Source organism: Geotrypetes seraphini, chromosome 3 (genome assembly GCF_902459505.1).
Source record: "Geotrypetes seraphini chromosome 3, aGeoSer1.1, whole genome shotgun sequence".
Classification (NCBI taxonomy): domain Eukaryota; kingdom Metazoa; phylum Chordata; class Amphibia; order Gymnophiona; family Dermophiidae; genus Geotrypetes; species Geotrypetes seraphini.
The window spans coordinates 6,683,855-6,705,527 of record NC_047086.1 but is presented as its reverse complement, the minus strand read 5'-3'; the positions used below and the strand labels follow the sequence as shown (position 1 = coordinate 6,705,527).

The 21,673-nt window shown below is 44.7% G+C and overlaps 1 protein-coding gene across 1 annotated transcript in view; it reads right to left on the bottom strand.

Annotated features, from left to right (window-relative positions):
• AK9 (adenylate kinase 9) overlaps positions 1-21,673 on the bottom strand; it is a 1,007,389-nt gene that overhangs the window by 981,888 nt on the left and 3,828 nt on the right. Inside the window, exon 2 of the mRNA XM_033936269.1 lies at positions 12,066-12,183. Coding sequence (XP_033792160.1) covers positions 12,066-12,182 — 117 coding nt within the window. The 5' untranslated portion in view covers position 12,183. The remainder of the gene's footprint in view (positions 1-12,065; positions 12,184-21,673) is intronic.

Here is a 21,673-nt window from a genome sequence, read left to right as displayed (position 1 = left end):
CGAAAAGTCTAGAGAAACCTACCTCACGGAGAACGCCATGCACTTGCAAAAATGCAGTGAAGTAAAGCACGTCTCCCCACTTCTCCTCCCCGGAGGAAGGAAGGAAATTGAGAGTGGCATAAACGAACGTATGACCTCACGTGAGAAAGAAAACGTTGTATAGACCGAACTGACACCTCAGAATTTGCAAATCAGAAAGATGAATCCCCGTCAAACAAGGCCTGCAACCCCGAAAACCATCGAGCCGAAGCCATGGCTACAAGAAGCCCCATGCTCAACGGCACATCCTAATAGAGTCTCAAAAGACAAGGTTGAAATGAATCTTGCGGAAAACTGCGAAGAAGAGCCTGCAGATCGCACCCCGGATTGGGCTTCAGAAGAGGTGTATGAACATACTGTACTCCGTTGAGGAACTGAACTACATGAACCTGAGAAGAAGTGAATAGCGAGATACCTAGTCCCTGTAACAATCTAAGATTGACACTCGAAGCTCGAGTGAAGTGAACGCTAAGCCCTCTGCAAACCACATGCGCCAAAAAGAAACAAGAGAAAGCAGAGAACTCCGGAAGGGTGCCACATTCGAGAAGCACCCAAGAAAGGAAAAAATCTCCAAAAGGAAGTATAAGCCACAGGAGAAGACGGCTGAACCGCCTGGATAAGCGAAGAAACAACCTGCCAAACATCAAAGTAGGATGAATATCCAGCTTGATAGGACCCTAGGCGAGCAAATCCGGAAAAACTAGGAATCTCAACAGTTCGGCCTTCGAAGGCCCCACAGATCCGCATAGCCAGGATGGCCCCGAAATCAATCTGGCAAATCCATCCAAGCATAAGCCAGGGGAAAACACGTAAAAAGAGAAAGCAGAGGCGAGAAAGAAGCAACGCTGCAACCCCCGCTGACCGCCACTTCCTGCGTCTGCTGAAGAAGCTAGGAAGGTTTGAATCTGAGATGAGGCCATGAGGTCCAGTTCCCTACAAAGCAAATACAAGGCTTGATCAAAAGTACCCAAATTCCAGGATGTAGAAGATTTCGCTACTACTATAAATAACAATCATGCTTCTAAAGCACAAAAAGGCGAACACAGTGTTGCACCCGGCAATTTACAATAGACGGTCCAAGCTCAGAGTTAGTGGAGAGAAAGGCTATCCAAATTCTTTTCCTGCCCTGTAAAAGGAAGCGCTGACAGAAGAGGAAGATGAGATACCCTCATCGAAGTAGAACAAGTAATGTAATCGCCAACTGAGCGCCTCACATACGTTCCGGGCTGCAGAGAAATACCACTGTCTCAGCCCTGTCCTAAAAGATCCTTTATCATCATTCTGGAGGAATGGGCTAAAACTCCCGCAACGGCAGCCTGACCATGCTTCAGTCCAGAAGAATGAACGAGTACAGAGTATCCTCTGAATACCAGACCCCTTACGCTGAGGATGGAAGGCATGGCACCCCCAACCCGACAGCCTGGGAAGTTAGGTGAAATTGAGCCAATCCAGCAACGATCGAGGCATGTGCTCGAAAAATTAATCTCGTTGAGCCACCAATGTATAATGAGCGATGCTCGAGGAGCCTACGAGATACCACAGTTGGAGCCATGAGATATCGGAAAACACAGGAACAAAGCGACTGCTGGAGCAATCTCACGGGAAAGCAAGCCAAAGTTCCCAGTGGAATCACTAACCTAGATCTAAGAATCTGGACAGAATCCCATACGCATGTTCTAGGGGACTGAAGAAGGCAAACCTGATATCGTAATCTGTCGCCCCCGACTCTGGGAAGAACCCCAGTCCTCTCCCATTTGAACAACATCCCCTGATGTTCCAAGAATTCGTCCAGGAGAAATGAGCTCTTTGGAAAAGTGAAGATTCACATCCAAAGAATGGAAGAAAAGAAGGTCAAATAAAAGAGATCACCCGATCGTGTCTGACAAAGCCACCTGGCTGGAAGACATCCAAATCAATCAGTCTTCTAAGAAAGAAAATACCGGAATTTCCGGTCTGTGCCAAAACGCCACCACAGCCAACTGCTCTAATAATCAAAAATGGTCATGGAGTCGTGGCGCGGCCAAACGGCATCAGACAAAACTGATAGCGCTGCTCAAGGAGAGCAAAGCGAAGAGAGAGCAATTCAGTGCCCATAGCGAAAGTGTAAATATGCTCCCAGCCAGTCTCTGGAAATGTCTAACTCTGAGAAACTAATGTACTATAATGAGAGCCAGCTCCCATCAGACCAACTACCCCATCTAAGGCACCAAGGAAGTAAATGGAATAACTTCCCTTAGTCTAGGCCAAAAGAAGTCTGCCGAAACCTAAATTGCTGCTCGAGAATAACCAAGCGCATATACGGCCAATATGGTGGCCAGATGTGAAAATTCAAGTAATCTCCCAGTTCCCTTTGGAAATGTTCAACTTCGAGAAATGAAGAGATTCATATGAAATCTAGTGCTAGTCTGATCAAGTCCCCCCTTTTTAATTTTGGGCCTCATGAAGCAAAGGGAACCACTTCCCTCAGATCTGGAAGAGCTGAAACCATCGTCCCAAATACCAGCAACCCTGTAGGGGATCCCGCACCAGCGTCACCCCGGGATATTCAACACACAGGAACACCAAGAAAGAATCAGAAATGGGAGACAGGAACGCAAAGGCGCAAGAATTGTCAAAGTCCCGTGACTTGGCAATATTACAGCTCTTGTTCTGCGAGATTGCCCACAGAGCTTGCCGCGGAATTAACGGCCCCTACAAAGTGAAGCAGAGGTCAGGGAACGAGCTGGAGGAAAACCGTAAGCTCTGATCAGAATACAGGAACACTCCTGAGAACAAACTAGTCATGCAATTGAATAAGGACTATGAGGGAAGTCTGAAAAATAAGACTAAGCTTTGGCAGCCTGCGGAACCTGAAAACCAGGCGGTTTGCAAGCTGCTCCAAAATCCAACCGTTCTTAACGGGGAACATTTTTTTTTTTTTTTTTAGTAATCAAGGCGGCCCAGGGAAGGCAACAAGGTTGAACACCCCTGCTGAAAACCCTGCCACACTAGAAACAGCAAAAGACAGTCATGTCCGCAGGAAAATGCAAAAGTCAGCATGCCCCATATGTACCGAAACAATTTCCACAACGCTACCAGACACACTCAGCGCTGCATAAAGGCACCCACATCAAGGAAACTGTCAGATCTATCTAGGCCCACCCTGTGGAGACAGCGATAGAGATTGAGGAGACACCTGAATAAAGCACCGGGTAATCGCCTGTGACTGACATAAGTCGCACTGTGAGTTGCCTGCTACCGACCCAGAACGGAGGAAATCTGAAACTGGGTGGTGAAACAGAGAGTAGATGCTCCCTCTCTTCCAAGCGCCTGTAGAGACTCCCAAAGAGCCAACACAAACGGGTCAAAAAAGAAAAATCAACTCGGGAGACTTCCACACACCAAGCTGCACTGTCTCAGTCATGTAGAGAACCGCCATAACTTCTGACGCATCTGCCCTGAAGGCACAGAAGCTGCGACAGACGCCAATAAAAGTCCACTGACAGAGAAACACACTGAACGCTGCGGTGCTCCCACCAGCGCAGGTGTACAAGCTCAAGCCACATGTTCCTTGCAAGACAGCGTCTCCTAGGAAACAGTTAAAATAACTGGCCAGCGGGATAAAAGAAGACGACCACAGTAAACACTGACTCCCAGTCAGCCTCGTGGGGAATGCTAACCATGCTGCGGCGAACCCAGCAGAGCACGATAACAAGCGTGAGACTGTGCCGCGGACAACTGCTGGCCCCAACTAAACTCGCTGAAAAAACATAACCGGAGCAAACCGACATGGCCGGAGCCCTCATACTGGAAAAGCAATGTCGCTGAGATCTAGCAGGAAAGGATCAACGTGCACCTCATAAGAAGGAAGAAAGTGCGTGGTTCCCGCACGCGGGAAGGCAACAGCTCCTACAACGGTATCGGAATGACATACCCGGAGCCATCAAGCCCTTCTCACACATTCTTCACCTCCCCAAGTCCGCGTTTCCTAAAACCAACTATAAAACCCGCCGGTCAAAACCACCAACACAAATGCACACTTCCAACAATCTGAGAAATCAGATACTTACAACCTCGCTTGCAGGGCCTGCAGAAGCCGGTTGCTCAGCCCTAGCAGGGCAGAAAAGTTATTCAGCACTGTGGTCCCAGTTTTTTGTTTTTTTTTTTGAAGGGAAAGAAGAAAAGTAGAGACCAAGTTATACCCTCTATCACTGGAGGGAGGGTGAGGCAGGGACAAGGGGGGGCCCAAGTGTAACCTCTAAAGCCGGCACCGTTCAGCCAGACACCCCTGTCTCACTGAAGAGAAAAATCTCAACAGGAGAAATAGCACTGCCAGCTCACTGAAGAGAAATCTCAACAGGAGAAACAGAATGGAAGTCTCACTGAAGAGAAACCTCAACAGGAGAAAATAAAGTTCCAGCCACAGCCAGAATTCAGGAGCTAGTTGAATAGCGACCTTTTCCTGCTGGGAGATAGAGATTACTGATGAGACAGGAGGAGTGCCAGCCAATAGGACCACCTGTTAATCAGTTTCTCTATCTCCGCCTGCTGGTAGATGTGAGCTATCCCATTGGTCTCTGGATTCATCTGCTGTTGTTGCTAGGGAAAGGGGTTTCCCTTCGATAGGCTGATGGAAAGCCACAATTGCACTGAGATGGACTCGAATGGATGTAGACTTGAGGCTAGAGGTAGACAAATGCAAAAGATAATCCAAGATGGAAGACAAGGAGGTATCTCGAGGCTTCTTGTTATGAGAGATTAACCACATAGAAAATCTAGTCCATTTTTGGTGGTAGCATTGTCTAGTGGCAGGCTTTCTGAAAGCCTCTAAAATGTCTTGAATGGTTGCGAAAACTGAAGAGCAGTTATGTTGAGAGGTACCAAGCTATCAAGTGTAGAGACTTGTGGTAAGGCAAGTGCCGGGTTTAGACCTAGGCCCCGTTCACCGCTCAGCCACGACCGATTTATACGTGCCTCCAAAATAAGTTGGAGGTCCTGCTGGCTTATATTAAAAAAAAACCAATTAGTCAGGTTCAATAAAGTTCTTTCAGCAACTTGTGTCTCACTTTATTGGCTATGAAACACTTTATCAGTAATTAGTCTTTCAACTCCAAAGAAGCATGAACAAAAAAACGGGGCTTTCAAAAGGTAGCCCTCACCTACTTGTCAGGTACAAACAGGTAAGTGTCCTAAACAATACCCAGTAACTCAGCTCTATTAGTTTCACTGTCTGAGCAAAAAAAAAAAAAAAAAAATCAGCTATAATAATTGTCCAGATTTATCAGAGTCTTTCAGAAGGTTGCTCTAATGCTTGAGAGCAATGTTGCAGAGGCCTGGTTTGTAACCGGCCTGCCCCAACCAGCTAAGCACACTGGTGGGGAAAGGGAGTAGCTGAATCCACCTTAAATCAGCTTTTAAACAGCTTGCCAAGAATTGGCCCCACAAACCCAACCCGACGATGGATAGTGGATTTTCCCTGCTACTGTTCCTTCACACAATCAGCATACAATAAGTCCCAAACACTCTGCAAAAAGGCAGGACAAAAACTTGCCAAACAAAATACACTTTGCTTTAAAGTCCAAACACAAAACAGGCACCCTCGTGTCTGTGAGCTCAGCACAGCTCACTTAGCTTCACTGTGTTGCCTGTAGCAATTCACAGCCAAAAACCACCACAGTTTAAAACACACAAGGAAAAATCAAGGTGAGGCACTTAACTTTCATCCATTAAGTCGTCCTGTGGCTCCATGGCAGTCTCCAGAAACTCCATGGGTTCCGGGTTGGCTGTTTGGCTGGCCCAGGGACAGGAGCTGCCTCTGACATCTCAATGTCTTGGATTTGAGCAGCTTCAGGAGTCCGGTCCTGGGATCCTGCTTCCTGGGATGATCCAGGGTAGACTGACTTAGTTCTCCTCAGGGCAGCCTTAGTCTAAAGCATGTAGCTGACCACGCCCTAGCTTAAAAGGGGGCAGGGCAGCTTGTTCCTTACACTGAGCTTTCCTCTGTGCTTTAATTCCTTGCAGCTGAGTATTACCTGCCCTAGGAACTTGTTTCCTAGGCTGTTGCTCTCCAGGACACACCTCCTGCCGCTCTAGGCTATTCTCCCCTTCTTCCTCCCCTCCCCAGGGCTTAGTGACTTGGTGCTTAAACTGGAACTCTGATCCTAGCTGGGAACTAGGGGTTGCCCTGTCACATTGGTTAGCCTTTTTTAACGGAGGGCTAGGGTTAGAAGAAGCCTTGTCTGGAACACGCTTAGCTTTAATGCTAGGGTTGTGACAGACTGCAGGTTGGGATGAAGTAGAGATCCTTGACTGTATAAGAAGGGACAGAAAAACTGGTATAAGGTATGGCTCCCTGCTGCTGAGTTGAAGTACAAGGGAGTACCAAGGTTGCCTAGGCCACCAAGGAGCTATCAGAATCATGGGGCATGATCGATCTTGAGCTTGACAAGAGTCTTGAGAATGAGAAGGAATGGAGGAAATGTATAAAGGAAGAGATTCGTCCATTCCAGCAGAAAAGCATCTGCCTAGAGGCAATGAGGAGAGTATATTCTGGAGCAGCTCTCTCTTGGCTTCTTTCAGTTTCACCCTGTAGTCCTTTCTGCTCTCCTCTTCTTGGATTTTTTTATATTTCACGAACGCCAACTCTTTCGCCTTTATTTTCTCAGCCACTAGGTTGGAGAACCATATTGGCTTCCTTTTTCTCTTGTTTTTATTGATTTTCTTCACATAAAGGTCCGTAGCCATTTTTATCGCTCCTTTCAGCTTAGACCACTGTCTTTCTACTTCTCTTATGTCCTCCCATCCTAACAGCTCGTTCTTCAGGCAATTCCTTCTATTGGTACAATCTCTTATCCTTGGGATGATAAGACTACTGCAACATACTAGACCTACCAAGTCCCGCGACCATGATAAAGCAACTGCAGACAAAGCACAGTTACTTACCGTAACAGTTGTTATCCAGGGACAGCAGGCAGATATTCCCACACATGGGTGACGTCACCGACGGAGCCCAGCAGCGGACAGCCTCGAAAGCAAACTTGCTTGAAGATCTCGAGCTTTCGAGTACTGTACCGCGCATGCGCGCGTGCCTTCCCGCCCAAACTAGGGGGCGCATCTCCTGAGAGGATCCTCAGTTCAGATACCTAGCCAAGAAGCCAACCAGGGGAGGAGGGAGGGTTGTGGGAATATCTGCCTGCTGTCCCTGGATAACAACTGTTACGGTAAGTAACTGTGCTTTATCCCAGGACAAGCAGGCAACATATTCCCACACATGGGTGACCTCAAAGCTAAGTAAAAAGGGATGGAGGGAAGTTGGCAATTTATGAAAAAAGATTTTGCAAAACAGATTGGCCAAAATGGCCATCCCTTCTGGATAAAGTATCCAGACAGTAATGAGAGGTGAAAGTATGAACCGAGGACCAAGTGGCAGCCTTGCAGATTTCCTCAATAGGAGTTGATCTGAGGAAAGCTACCGATGCCGCCATAGCTCTAACTTTGTGGCCCGTCACTCGACCTTGCAAAGGAAGACCAGCCTGAGCATAGCAAAAAGAGATGCAAGCAGCCATCCAGTTGGAGATGGTACGCTTCGAGATAGGACATCCCAACCTGTTCGGATCAAAGGAGATGAAAAGTTGAGGAGATGTTCTGTGAAGTTGAGTGCGTTGGAGGTAGAAAGCCAAGGCACGTTTACAGTCCAAAGTATGAAGGGCCGCTTCTCCAGGATGAGAATGAGGCTTTGGAAAAAAAACAGGTAGAACAATAGACTGATTGATGTGAAATTCTGAAACAACTTTAGGTAAGAATTTAGGATGAGTACGGAGGACCACCTTGTCATGGTGAAAAACTGTGAAAGGTGGGTCCGCAACCAAAGCTTGTAACTCACTGACTCTTCGAGCAGATGTGAGGGCAATCAGGAAAATAGCTTTCCAAGTGAGATATTTGAGGTGAGCTTTGTCAAGTGGTTCAAAAGGAGGCTTCATCAATTGAGCCAAAACAACATTCAGATCCCAAACCACTGGAGGTGGTCTAAGCAGTGGTTGAAGATTAAAAAGTCCTTTCATAAAGCGAGAAACCATGGGATGTGCAGAGAGAGGTTTCCTATCCAGAGGCTGATGAAAAGCAGCTATGGCACTAAGATGGACTCGAATAGATGTAGTTTGAAGTCCAGAGTGTGACAAGTGAAGCAAATAGTCCAGAACAGATGCTAAGGAGGAAGATATCGGTTGCAATTGACATGTGGAACACCAAGCAGAAAATCTAGTCCATTTCTGGCCATAACATTGTCGAGTTGATGGCTTTCTGGAAGCAAGTAAAATATCTTGAACAGACTGAGAAAATTGAGGAAAGTCTGTTATGCAGAAAGGTACCAAGCTGTTAAGTGTAGAGACTGCAGATTGGGATGAAGTAAGGACCCGTGACTCTGAGTGAGAAGAGAAGGAAATACTGGTAGAAGTAGAGGCTCCCTGGTGCTGAGTTGAAGTAGAAGGGAGTACCAAGGTTGTCTGGGCCACCGAGGAGCTATCAGAATCATGGTGGCATGTTCTGACTTCAGTTTGACTAGAGTCCTGAGAATCAGAGGAAATGGAGGAAAGGCATAAAGGAACTGATTCCTCCAGTCCAGTAGAAATGCATCCGCTTCGAGACGTTGAGGAGTGTAAATACGGGAGCAAAATTGAGGCAGTTTGAAGTTGAGAGGTGACGCAAACAGGTCTATCTGTGGAGTTCCCCAGCGGACAAATATTTGACGAAGAGTAGGAGAATTGAGTGTCCATTCGTGAGGCTGTAGAAGACGACTCAATTTGTCCGCTAAGTAATTGGGTTGACCCTGAATGTAAACAGCTCTGAGGTAGATGTTGTGAAGGATTGCCCAATGCCACAATTTCAGAGCTTCCTGACAAAGGGAGTGAGATCCCGTCCCTCCCTGTTTGTTGACATAATACATGGCCACTTGGTTGTCTGTACGTACAAGAATCACCATGTCGTGAAGGAGATGTTGAAAGGCCTTGAGAGCATAGAAGATCGCTCTGAGTTCCAACAGATTGATATGACACAGACGGTCTGGCTTCACAATGGATTTCTAGTCATAAAACTTAGCCTCAATAAAATATCCATTCCTTAAACATATGTTGACCGATCCCACAGTACTAAGACTCCCAAACAGAACCTGAAGTTCAAACAACAGTAAAAAACACATACATACTCACAAGCTTGTTGTTAGGGCCGGTTGAAGCCAGTAAGAGCTGTTTGTGCAGCACTAACAGGGCAGAATGTAGCAACTATGGTCTCCCTTTTTTTTTTTTTTTTTTTAAAAACAGAGAAGGGAAAGAAGAAAAAGCACAGTTACTTACCGTAACAGGTGTTATCCAGGGACAGCAGGCATATATTCTCACAACCCGCTCGCCTCCCCGAGGTTGGCTTCTTTGCTAGCTATCTGAACTGAGGACCATGAGGAGGGTATGCGCCAAACCGGACAAACGACAAACGATGCACCACCGGTGGGGGTCTGTAATAGAGAGCAGCCTCTCGCACCGGCTGCACTTTTTGAAGCCCGTTACAGGACGGGACATCAACGACGAAACTGGCCGGGAACGATCGACGTCCCGCGGCCACGGCTGCCGGGAGCCCCCGGAGCCCAACGAGAAGACAAAAATTTTTTGTTTTAAAAAGGAAAAGAACAGAAAAGAACAGAAATCAAAAAGCACAGCGACCGAAAAAATCAGACGCGGTGTCAGGAAGCAGCGACACAAAAAAGATGAGGAGCTCACAATCCACAGGGCTTACTGGCTCCGCGGAAAAAAATGAACTGAGGACCACGAGGTGGAACGCGCCCTCTAGTGGGCGAGGAAGCAGACACATGCGTGGTGCAGTGTGCAAACTTGAAACTTCTAGCAAGTTTGCTTGAAAAGCTGTCCGCGCTGGGGCTCCGTAGATGACGTCACCCACATGTGAGAATATCATGCCTGCTTGTCCTGGGATAAAATCGAGACCCGGTCAGACCCTCTAGCAATGGAGGGAGGGTGAGGCAGGGACCTGGGGGGCCCAGGTGTAACCCCTAAAGCCGGCATCGTTCAGCTGGTCACCCCTGTCTCACTGAAGAGAAACCTCGACAGGAGAATAAAATTGCCATCTCATTGAAGACAAACCTCAACAGGAGAAATAGAATGGTAGTCTCACTGAAGAGAAATCTCAACAGGAAAAAATAACTATCGAGTCACAGCTAGAATTCAGGAGCTAGTTGAATAGCGACCATCACGTGCTGGGAGATAGAGCATACTGAAGATGCAGGAGGAGTGCCAGCCAATAGGACTACCTGTTAATCAGTTTCTCTATCTCCACCTGCTGGTAGATGTGTGCTATCCCATTGGTCTCTGGATTCATCTGCTGCTCTTCCTAAGGAACGACTACTTTGAAAATTGAGAGCCATGGAATCGAGGGTGAAATACTCATGTGGATTAAAAACTGGTTGGCAGATGGGAAACAGAGATTGGGGGGTAAATGGACAATACTCGGACTGGAAAAGCGTTATGAGTGGAGTGCCACAGGGTTTGGTGCCTGGGCCCGTGCTCTTCAACATATTTATAAACGACCTGGAAATTGATACAACGAGTGAGTTGATTAAATTTGCGGACGATACAAAGTTATTCAGAGTAGTGAAGACACAGAAGGAATGCGAAGACCTGCAATGTGACATAAACACACTCAAGGAATGGGCCGTGCCATAGCAAATGAGGTTTAACATGGTAAGTGTAAAGTGATGCACATCGGTAACAAAAATCTTATACATAAATACAGGATTCCGGTGCAGTACTCGGAGAGACCCCCCCCAGGAAAGAGACTTGGGAGTATTGGTAGATAAGTCAATGAAGCCACCCGTGCAATGCACGGCGGCAGCAAAAAGGGCAATCAGAATGCTAGATATGATTAAGAAGGGGATCACAACAGATCGGAGAAGGTTATCATGCCAATGTACCGGGCCATGGTACACCCCCACGTGGAATACTGCGTCCAGCACTGGTCGCTGTACATGAAGAAGGACATAGTACTATTCGAAAGGGTCCACAGAAGAGTGACTAAAATGGTTAAGGGGCTGGAGGAGTTGCCGTACAGTGAGAGATTAGAGAAACTGTGCCTCTTCTCCCTTGAAAAGAGGAGACTGAGAGGGAACATGATCGAAACATTCAAGATAATGAAGGGAATAGACTTAGTAGATAAAGACAGGTTGTTTACCCTCTCCAAGGTAGAGAGAACAAGAGGGCACTCTCTAAAGTTAAAAGGGGATAAATTCCGTACAAACGTAAGAAAGTTCTTCTTCACCCAGAGAGTGGTAGAAAATGGGAACGCTCTTCCGGAGGCTGTTATAGGGGATAACTCCCTCCAGGGATTCAAGACAAAGTTAGACAAGTTCCTGCTGAACCAGAACATATGCAGGTAAAGTTAGACTCAATTAGGGCAAAGGTCTTTGACCTAAGGGTAGCTACGGGAGCTGTCTGACCCAGCAGCGGCAGTTCTTATGTTCTGATTGGCCCAGGTTGTTTAAGGCCCCTCCCAAGGGAAGGGCCTTAAACAACCTGAGCTACTCAGAGCCTCAGGCCCCTCCCCGGTGCATTCCAATAATATTCACCTGGAACAAACTGCCTTAGTCAGTACGTCAAGCTCTGTCCCTGAAACTATTTAAATCCAGACCAAAAGCCCATCTTTTTGAGAATGTATTTAACTCACAACCCCCTTGGCCTAAATACCTGAGAAACTCCCTAAGCCCCTACTTGTCCTGGTAATTAGACTGTAAGCTGTACTGATCAGGGACCGTCTCATAAATGTGTTGATGTACATTGTGCTATAGAAATGTGAAATAGTAGTAGTGGTAGTTTTGATAAATATCTAATTTTAATAGTAGTAGTTGTTTGACTTTCTCCATTCCTAACGATCAAATATATTTTCAATAAGTCATATACTGACTTCATAGATTTCAAGCCACTTCAGTGCCTCAAGTTGTTACTGACAGTCTAGCAGCATAATAATTTTGAGAAGATGAGCCATACAGGACTTACAGGCTTTCCAACAATTAAGAAGCAGATGGGTTTGGAGAACAGAAAATCTCTCTCAGCTTCATCCTCATCATATAAGTCTACCAGCTCCTGCTGTTGCTGTCCTGTTACAAGAGGCATCCTGCATTACAAAAAAAAACAAAAAACACAACACTTCTTGAACATTTTTACTGAAGTGACACAGAGCAATAATACTGGACTATGAATCATAAAGAAGCATTTTTAAAATCCAGGCATTAAAAGTACAATTTTGTTTCAAAATTATACTTTCATATTGAAACATGGTGCACTTTGTGTCTGTATTGCTTTCTGTCACCTCATGGATCACTGACAAGTGTGTGTGTATATGAGTGTGTGCAAAACTGAATATACAGTACACAACCAGCCTTTATCCCCTCATGTCATTCTTCTGGTCCCTCCTTATTGATGTAGGCAACTGCTGTGACTTTGTCCAACATCACCCAGACATTATGCCCCCTCCTCTAGAGCACTGTTTTTCAACCTTTTTATACCCGTGGACCAGCAGAAATAAAATAATTATTTTGTGGTCCGGCAAACTATTAGGACTAAAATTTAAAAACCCCGTTTCCGCCCCATCTCCGTGAGCTCAGGCCCTGCAAATCATCTGATCCCATCCACACAAGCCTCAATTATGATTTTATATTGAATGTATTTTATTAAAATATAAAAAGAAACAATATTCTGTACAATTGTCATTTTATAAATATAAATATACAGAGCAAGGACCAACAAAACCCTGTCTCCTCTCCCCTTCACATATATCCCCTCTACTATTAAGAAAACTGAACAAGCCAAATTATTACAGAATGCTACCCAGAAATATCATGCTAACAGAATACTGCAGTCACACATGACAGGAATAGTGTTAGGGGAATGCAACTAGGGCAACCACCCCCTGGTCAGAGAGCACCCTAAGCCAGCTGGAAGCTAAAGAAGCACTGCCTGGGCTTTGCAGTCCCCAGTTATATCTTACAGCAGCTCTAGCAGGATATATATTTCAAATCTGATATATTCTAATCACAAAATAGAAATAAAATTATTTTTTTCTATCTTTTGTCATCTCTGGTTTCTGCTTTCATCTTCTTTTCACTCTCTTCCTTCCAGCGTCTGCCCTCTCTATCTCTTCAATCCAGCATCTGCCCCTTCCATCCACTGTCTGTCCTCTCCCTTCCATATGGTATCTGTCTTCTTTCTATGCCCCTCTCCCCTTTCCATCCAGCCTGCGCCCCCTCTCTCCTTTTTACATGATTCATTCCAGCTTCACAGCTCTCTTCATTTTTATCTCTCCTACACCAGATCTAGCATCGTTGTCCCTCTCTGCTTATTTTTCTGCTGACCCCTTCCCATCATGCCTGTCTCTCCCCTTCCCCTCCTCTAATCTCCCTGCCAGTTGTTTCCTTCCTTTTTTCCTTCTCCCTTCCCACCTCCTGCTGTCCAGCAGTAACTCTCTTCCCTTCCTCCCCTCCCAACAGTATCTCTCCTTCTCCTTCCCTCCAGGTCCAGTAGCAGCTGTCCCTTTTTTTCCCTTGCCCAGCAGCTTCCCAGACTCCTTTCCCTCCTTCCCTCCCAGCAGCATCTCTCCTTCTCCTTCCCTCCAGGTCCAGTACCAGCTGTCCCTTTTTTTCCCTTTCCCAGCAGCTTCCCAGATTCCTTTCCCTCCTCCCCTCCCAGCAGCATCTCTCCTTCTACCTCTCCAGTAGCAGCTGTCCCTTTTTTTCCCTTGCCCAGCAGCTTCCCAGATTCCAATAGTGGCTTTCTCCCCTCCAACAGCTCTCCTTGCTTCCCAGCGCAGCGATTCAGGAAGGCAGCCTTGGGTCCTTTGTTGGGTTGCGCCGCCTCTGATGAAAGAGGAATTTGCATCATCAGAGGCAGCCGCGACTCAGCAAAAGCCCCAAGGCTGCCTTCGTGAATCGCTGTGCTGGTAAGTAAAGGAGAGCTGCAGAGAGGGAAGAAAGCCACTGTCGGAGGCTCCTCATGATCTCTCCGGCCCAGCGCGGACCAGATGAAAATATCTCGATCTTGCCGGCCCTGTGTGGACCGACAGGAAATTTCCTGCGGACTGGCACTGGTCCGCGGACTGGTGGTTGAAGAACAGTGCTCTAGAGAATGAAAGTGATACAACTTCAGCCAGATGCCTCTGGTCTCCAGTTGATTGATGGGCCATACCACCTCTAGACAGACCACTATCAATGTACCATCTAACCCAGGCAGTATTTCTCCATACCTGGAGAATTGAATTGGTGATCATCACAATCTATTTGAGAGAATCCAGCAGATTGCTGAGAAAGTCCCACCATCCCAGGTCCTATCCACTCTGGATAGTGCAGGTGCCGGAAGAGCCGAAAAGAAGCTGTCCATCGTTTGCTGCCTAGGGGTTTACGCCAGGGCCGACGAGGAAGGACCCCTGACCACCCCTTTCCTCTTCGTATGGGGCATAAGAAACGAGGTAAAAGTTCAAGAAAAAGCTAAACTCGGAGAGATCTTAACGCGTCTCTCACAGCTCCTCACATCGCCGCCATCTTGGCCCGCCCCCATGCCGTGTCTTGTTTATAAGGTAAGGTAAGCGAGAGTTGTGCATTGCCATTTTGTGTTTTGTAATGGGTCAGACAGGTAGTAAAGATCCTCCCTCTCCTAGAAAGATGTGACTTGTAAAGCTTATGTTGCACGTGTATGTGAGACTCTCCCTCCAGCTCACATCTCTCTGTGTCACCAGTCCTCCCCGTATACTTTGCACTGTCTATACGCTTAATACTGAGGTAGGAAATATTGTAATGTGGCATGCATTGCCGGCAGAGTTCGATAGCTGTTTTCAGTTTCGATCTTCCCTTCCTCCTGCCATAGCTTGTAAACAGAACTGTTTCTTGGCTCCATCTCGAACGTGCAAGTCTGACCCTGACTCATATTTTGAGTCCCTCCTTCGGCTGCTACCCTCTGTTGCTTCTTGTTTTGTGTTTCCGTGTCTTTTGACTGCCCACTCTATGATTTCTGTTGCTCGGTTTTCAGAAGCACTTTGTTCTGTGCTGGCTCATATAAAAAAAAAATCGTTTTACAGGCTTTCTTTCTTGTGCGGAGCAAGGCTAATGTTTTTCTCACTGACCATCTGGCTGGCTGCCATAAAGATTTGCAAGTTGTAAATTCTCTCTGTGCTTATCTGGACACTCTAGTCACTGACCTCAAGGAATATGATTTTGGTTTACTCTTTCTGACTTAAAGCAACATTCCTCTGATTTGCAGTCTGAATTAGATAGAGCAAAAAGCACTTTTGGCTGCCAGACCAACTCCTGTCAGAACTTACTTACACTATCGGGGTCCGTGCATGAATGCTGAACCTTCTATGGGAATTAATGGGATTCTGACTAAATCTGATCGTACTACACCCCTGTCTGTAGCCCATCCAGATATAGGCTCTACTTTATTCTAGCACTCTTTTCTTATTATTCCCCAATGCCCTGTCAGTCTGGGCTTCTGCTGACACTGATGTAGGCTCTATTTCATGCACCTCCTATTGTGCTTCTCTGAAATCACTCACTCCCATTTTCATCAAGCAGTACCTGCTCTCCCGGGAAGAGGAGAGGGCCATGATTCCACTGATTGCTTCCTTTCTTTCCTCCGGTATTATTAAAACCACGATCTCTTCCTACAATACGCCCATCAATCCTGTTGTTAAAGCTGATGGCACCCCCCCCCCCCCCCGTTTCATCCAAAACCTTAGGGCTGTCAATGTTTTGGTAATTCCCATTGCACGCATTGTCCCTGACGTTCCTTCCCTCTTCTCCTCCATTCCACCTGCAGCCACTATTTTTCTCTGTCATTGAAGAATGTTTTTGGGTTTTTTTCTGTTCCTGTTGAGGCTACTCAGACCCTTTTTGCCTTCACCTTCCAGCAACAGAAGTATACTTGGTGTAGAGTGCCCCAGGGCTATGTTGACTCCCCTGTGGTGTTCTCCATTGTCCTTCGGGCTACTCTGCAGCCATGGACCGCCCCTCATGGTTTTGTCCTCATCCAGTATGTGGATGACCTCTTCCTATGTTTCATAACTCAGGAGACCTGTCAGGCTGATAGATTGGACTTTTTACAATGGTTGTCTGTGTGCAGTCACAAGGTGTCACGAAAGAAACTGCAATGGTGTAAATCTGAGGTGGAATACCTGGGTTTTGTCCTGTCTCATGGTCAGAGGAAAATTAGCACTTCTCGCATTGCTGCTGTCCTGGGTCTTGCCCTGCCCAGCTACCAAGAAAGACTTGCTTACTTTTCTTCGTATGATTGGTTACTGCCGCCAATGGATCCCTGATTGTTCCTTCTATGACCAGATTCTGAGACAGATCCTGGGTCCTGAAATGACTGATCTTATCAGATGAACTAAAGAAATGTTGGATGCTTTTGGATATTTGAAATGTGCTTTGGTTTTTAGCCCGGGCCGGGGTTTTCCTGATTAAAATCAAATGCTTCAACTATTTGCTTGAGACAATTGTAAAACCATGGCGGGAGTCCTGGCACAAGATCATGGTGGTAACTTACACCCTGTTGCCTTTTTTTTTTTTTTTTTCTAACAGTCACTCCTGTTCAAGTACAGGGCATGCCTGTCTGCTTGAGAGCCCTGGCTGCATGTGCTATGGTGGTAGAGATGGCAACTCCTCTGACCCTTGGTCTTTATAGCCCCTCCCTCCCCTGTTCTCCTTCCTCTTCTTTCCCCTCCTGCTTTTCCCCCTTCCTCTATTTTTTTCCCAACTTCAATCCTTTGTTTCCCCTTCTGAACTTGATACCTGAAACATGGCCGGTGCCCAAAGCCACCCTTTGGGCGGACTTTGGTGCAAAGAGGGGAAACCTAGCTCTCCTTTATTCATTGCTTGTCATATCATGTCATTGGTCATCGCAGTGCTCACTCGACATTTCAACTTCTTGCCAGTGATTTTTTCATTTTTGACCTTCGTTCCCTGATAGAATTATGCCTTTGTTATTGTTGACATGTTCTCCCTATGGCCTGCAGTTTTTCCCACCACAAATGAAACAGCTCAGACTGTGGTGAATATCCTACTTCGCGAAATCATCCCTAGGTGGAGATGCCCCACACATATTACCTCAGATAATGGTCCTGCTTTCACTGCCAGAGTATGCAAAGACTTAGCTAACATAGAAACATAGAAGATGACGGCAGAAAAGGGCTACAGCCCATCAAGTCTGCCCACTCTGCTTACCCACCCCCTGTCTATGCCCTAATGACCCAATTTCCTTATCTTGACACTCGTAGGGATCCCACATGGGTATCCCATTTATTCTTAAAGTCTGGCACGCTCTCTGCCTCGATCACCTGCACTGGAAGCTTGTTCCAATGATCAACCACTCTCTCTGTGAAGAAATACTTTCTGGTGTCGCCATGAAATTTTCCGCCCCTGAGTTTGAGCAGGTGCCCTCTTGTGGCCGAGAGTCCCTTGAGAAAGAAAATATCATCTTCCACTTCGACACGTCCCGTGAGGTACTTAAATGTTTCGATCGTGTCTCCCCTCTCCCTACGTTCCTCGAGAGTGAAGAGCTGCAATTTGTTCAGTCTCTCTTCGTACGAGAGACCCTTGAGCCCCGAGATCATCCTGGTGGCCGTCCACTGAACCGATTCAATTCTGCGCACATCTTTACTGTAATGTGGCCTCCAGAATTGCACACAGTACTCCAGATGAGGTCTCACCATGGCCCTGTACAACGGCATTATGACTTCAGGCTTTCGGCTGACGAAACTTCTATTGATACAACCCAATATCTGCCTTGCCTTAGATGAATAATCATGTATACAGAATATAACCCACTAAATATGAAAAGTGCAACACAAACTTAAATTCTAATCATCTATATATCGTATCCACATTTTAATCTTATTGAAAAATATAGAAGGATATATCCAGCTTCGTTCAAACTTATCCATAAAAAGATTCGCCAGCGAAGGGGCCAACGTGATCAGATAAATTTACAATAGATGATTTATCTACAGGTATTTCAGGCTGAATGGTGCAATACTCAGAATTCCTCTGTATAGAGGTCTGTAGCTGCTATGGATAATTTACTTGTTGCCTAAAATTCATAAATCGATATCTGATCCACCCGGTAGGCCTATTGTCTCAAATTGTGGTGCTTTACTTGAGGCCTCCTCAATATATATTGACAAATTTTTACAAACATTTGTTAAACAAACTACCGCGTATATTCAGGATACTACTGAGTTCCTTGGTAAACTGTAAACGATTGTCCCGGACTCCCACTCAATTATGGTGACGATTGATGTATGTTCTCTTTACACAATCATTCCACATGCTGAGGCAATGGACGTAATAAAAGAAACTCTGGAGAAAAGAATAAATCCTACAGTACCAACTGAGTTTTTGCTTCAATTAGCCAACATTGTTCTTACTGACAGTTTTTTCATGTTTGAGAATTCCCTATTCCAACAAACAACAGGGATAGCTATGGGTATCACTATGGCCCCTTCGCTGGCGAATCTTTTTATGGATAAGTTTGAACGAAGCTGGATATATCCTTCTATATTTTTCAATAAGATTAAAATGTGGATACGATATATAGATGATATTTTTATTGTTTGGAATGGGGACGAAGAAGAACTCATCCAATTTCTGCAATATATAAATTCATGTCATCCTAAAGTGAAATTTACTCACTCTTACAATGTTGAAAAAATTTCATTCATTGACGTTCAAATAACCATACAAGACGGAAGATTCCAGACTGAAGTATATTTTAAGCCTACTGACTGTAATTCTGCACTTCTTTTCTCTAGTGCACATCCGTCTACTTTGAAGAAGAGTTTACCGTATTCCCAATTCCTCAGGATTAGGAGAATATGTTCTTCTACTTTAGAATACAAGAGGCAGGCGAATATACTGAAAAATCGATTTCTTCAACGGGGATACCCTTTGAAAATTGTTACAGCGGCATATAAACGTGCACTATACAATCATCGTGAATATCTACTGACTCCTAAAAATAAAAACTCTTCATCTCAGGAGGAACATGTGATGACTTGTGTCTTAACTTTTTCAAATGATAGTTATCAAACTGTCAGATCCTTGAGAAAACACTGGGAGATTTAAAAAATCTCAGGGATATTTCAAAATTTTCATCTAAGGATAGCATATCGCAGAAAACGAAACCTTAAAGAAATTTTATGTCCACCTATGCTTCCTGGATTGTTGAAACACATTGACAGTTCTTCCCAAGGTCATCATAGTTGTGGCAATTGCCAAATGTGTACAATCATGATGAATACCAATATATTTTGTAACCCTGGAGATAATAAAAACTATCAATTAAACCATACCTCCAACTGTAAGTCTCAAGGAGTCGTATATATTCTGCAATGCCCCTGTAAACTGCTCTATGTAGGACAAACATCTAGGAGATTCAATATTCGCCTCACTGAGCATAAGAGTAATATTAAAAATCAAGTACTTACTGCTCCGTTGGCAAAACATTGCATTGACAAAAATCATGGGTTCTTTTCTCTTAAGGGTATTGTCATCGAGATTGTTGATCGGAATATCAGAGGAGGGGACTATAGACGATATCTAGCTCAGCGTGAACAACGCTGGATTAATCGATTGAGAACTTTAGACCCTTGTGGTCTTAATAGAAATTTAGAATGGCAACATTTCTATTAATATATCTTTCCAGCTATGCTATTATTTTGATGGAGTTCAGTGCTTTAACTTGAACATGACTGTGAGGTCATAATGTCACATGACTACTTCCTGGAATGGAAGCACATAAATTAAACGCTGTCGCCATTTTATTTTTTGCTAGAGAATGTTTGGTAGCTGATATGCATGCAGTGAGTATTGTTACATCTGTTACTGCATATTTGATATAGAACGTACACTAATGCCTTTATCTGTTATATTCTAGATGTCCTAATGTACTTTGGCTATTAGCCCTGAAGCAGTGGACTCACACTATTGTCCACGAAACGCTGCTGCGTCGGCGGCATAGCCAGTGCATAGGCATTAGACTGCGACTTGTCTCTTAAAAGCTACAAATGAACATCGCTTAAGATAAGTGAATTGTAAAATCATTATGAGACTTATAGACCTTTCATTTCTCTAACTTTAAGAAATTGCAATGCTCATATTCAGTTAGGGTGGGATTATGTTTATAAAGTAACCCTGAAGGTTTAGCTAAAACTTTATTTAATAGAACATTCCTGATATGAACATTTTAATATGGACCTTTAGGGTGTAATAAAGAAAAAAGAGAAAAAAAGTTTAAAAAAATTAATATTTAGTTAAAAAAAACTCTATAAGATTCCAGGTTTTTTGGCCTATGACTGGAGCGTGGAGTGTATTACTACGCTGACAGTTCAGTCCATGATAGGACTTCGCGTAGGCTCCAATTCTGAAGCCTTTTCCTGGATTAGAATTTAAGTTTGTGTTGCACTTTTCATATTTAGTGGGTTATATTCTGTATACATGATTAATTATAATTTGGACCACTAGGGTAATTGAGATTTAGTTTATTGCCTTAGATGAAGCCTTCTCCACTTGATTGGCAGTTTTCTTTTTTTTTATAAATCTTTATTCATTTTTGAATCTTACAACAAGTGAGTTAAACATAATAAAAACAATTTTCACATATCACTTGTATTTACAATCAGATATTCTTATATAATAAATTAAATCCCCCCCTTTTTATCAATACTTCTATTCCATATGATATACATTTCCTACCCCAACCCCACATATATACTACCCATGTGCTAAGATATCTGATCATTAGAGTAATTAGTCAATGGCCCCCATATTTTTTTAAAATTATGAATATTCCCTTGTTGTAACGCTATCATCTTTTCCATCTTATATATGTGACAAACTGAATTCCACCAAAATGTATAATTTAATTTAGTATAATCTTTCCAATTTTGAGTAATTTGTTGCATGGTGACCCCTGTCAATATTAATAATAACTCTGCGTCCTTCACTGATTTGAGGAGCTTCCAAAGTGCGTGGCCGGATAGAAGCCTGCTCCACATGGTCTTTCTATGCAGATATCCTATGCTCCAATGCAAAATCTGCTGGCCCTGCTGCGCCATGCAGTCCTTCATTTCATCCACCGTAGCCTGGAATTTGGTAAACTTATTGTCAATGAGGGCAGAAAGATGCTTGGTAGTCTCTAGCACCACATTATTGTGCAAAGTAATAGTGGGCCGTGGCGAGTGGGCCTCAGCCACCATCTTGGGCAAGGTTGAGATCTTCTTATATCTGGCTGGCTGCAAGGCTTTCATGGGCACACCTCAGCAACAGCTCCTCAATGCTATGTCCCAAGACACCCAGGAAGTTTAACAAAGGTCCAGAAGTATTTGTGCACAAAATAATGCAGGGAGCAGAGGGAGAGATAGAGCTCAGGTCCATGAGTAAAATTTATGTGTGGATCCCAGAACCTAAATATGCATGTGTAAGTTTAAATTAAAGCCAATTAGTACCGATCATTATTAGCACTCAGTTATCAGTGCTAATTGATTCATTTGTCAATTAAATTGCGCACACAAATTCGGTGCACACCCAAATTTGCTTGTGAAATTTTGAGCACCATATGTA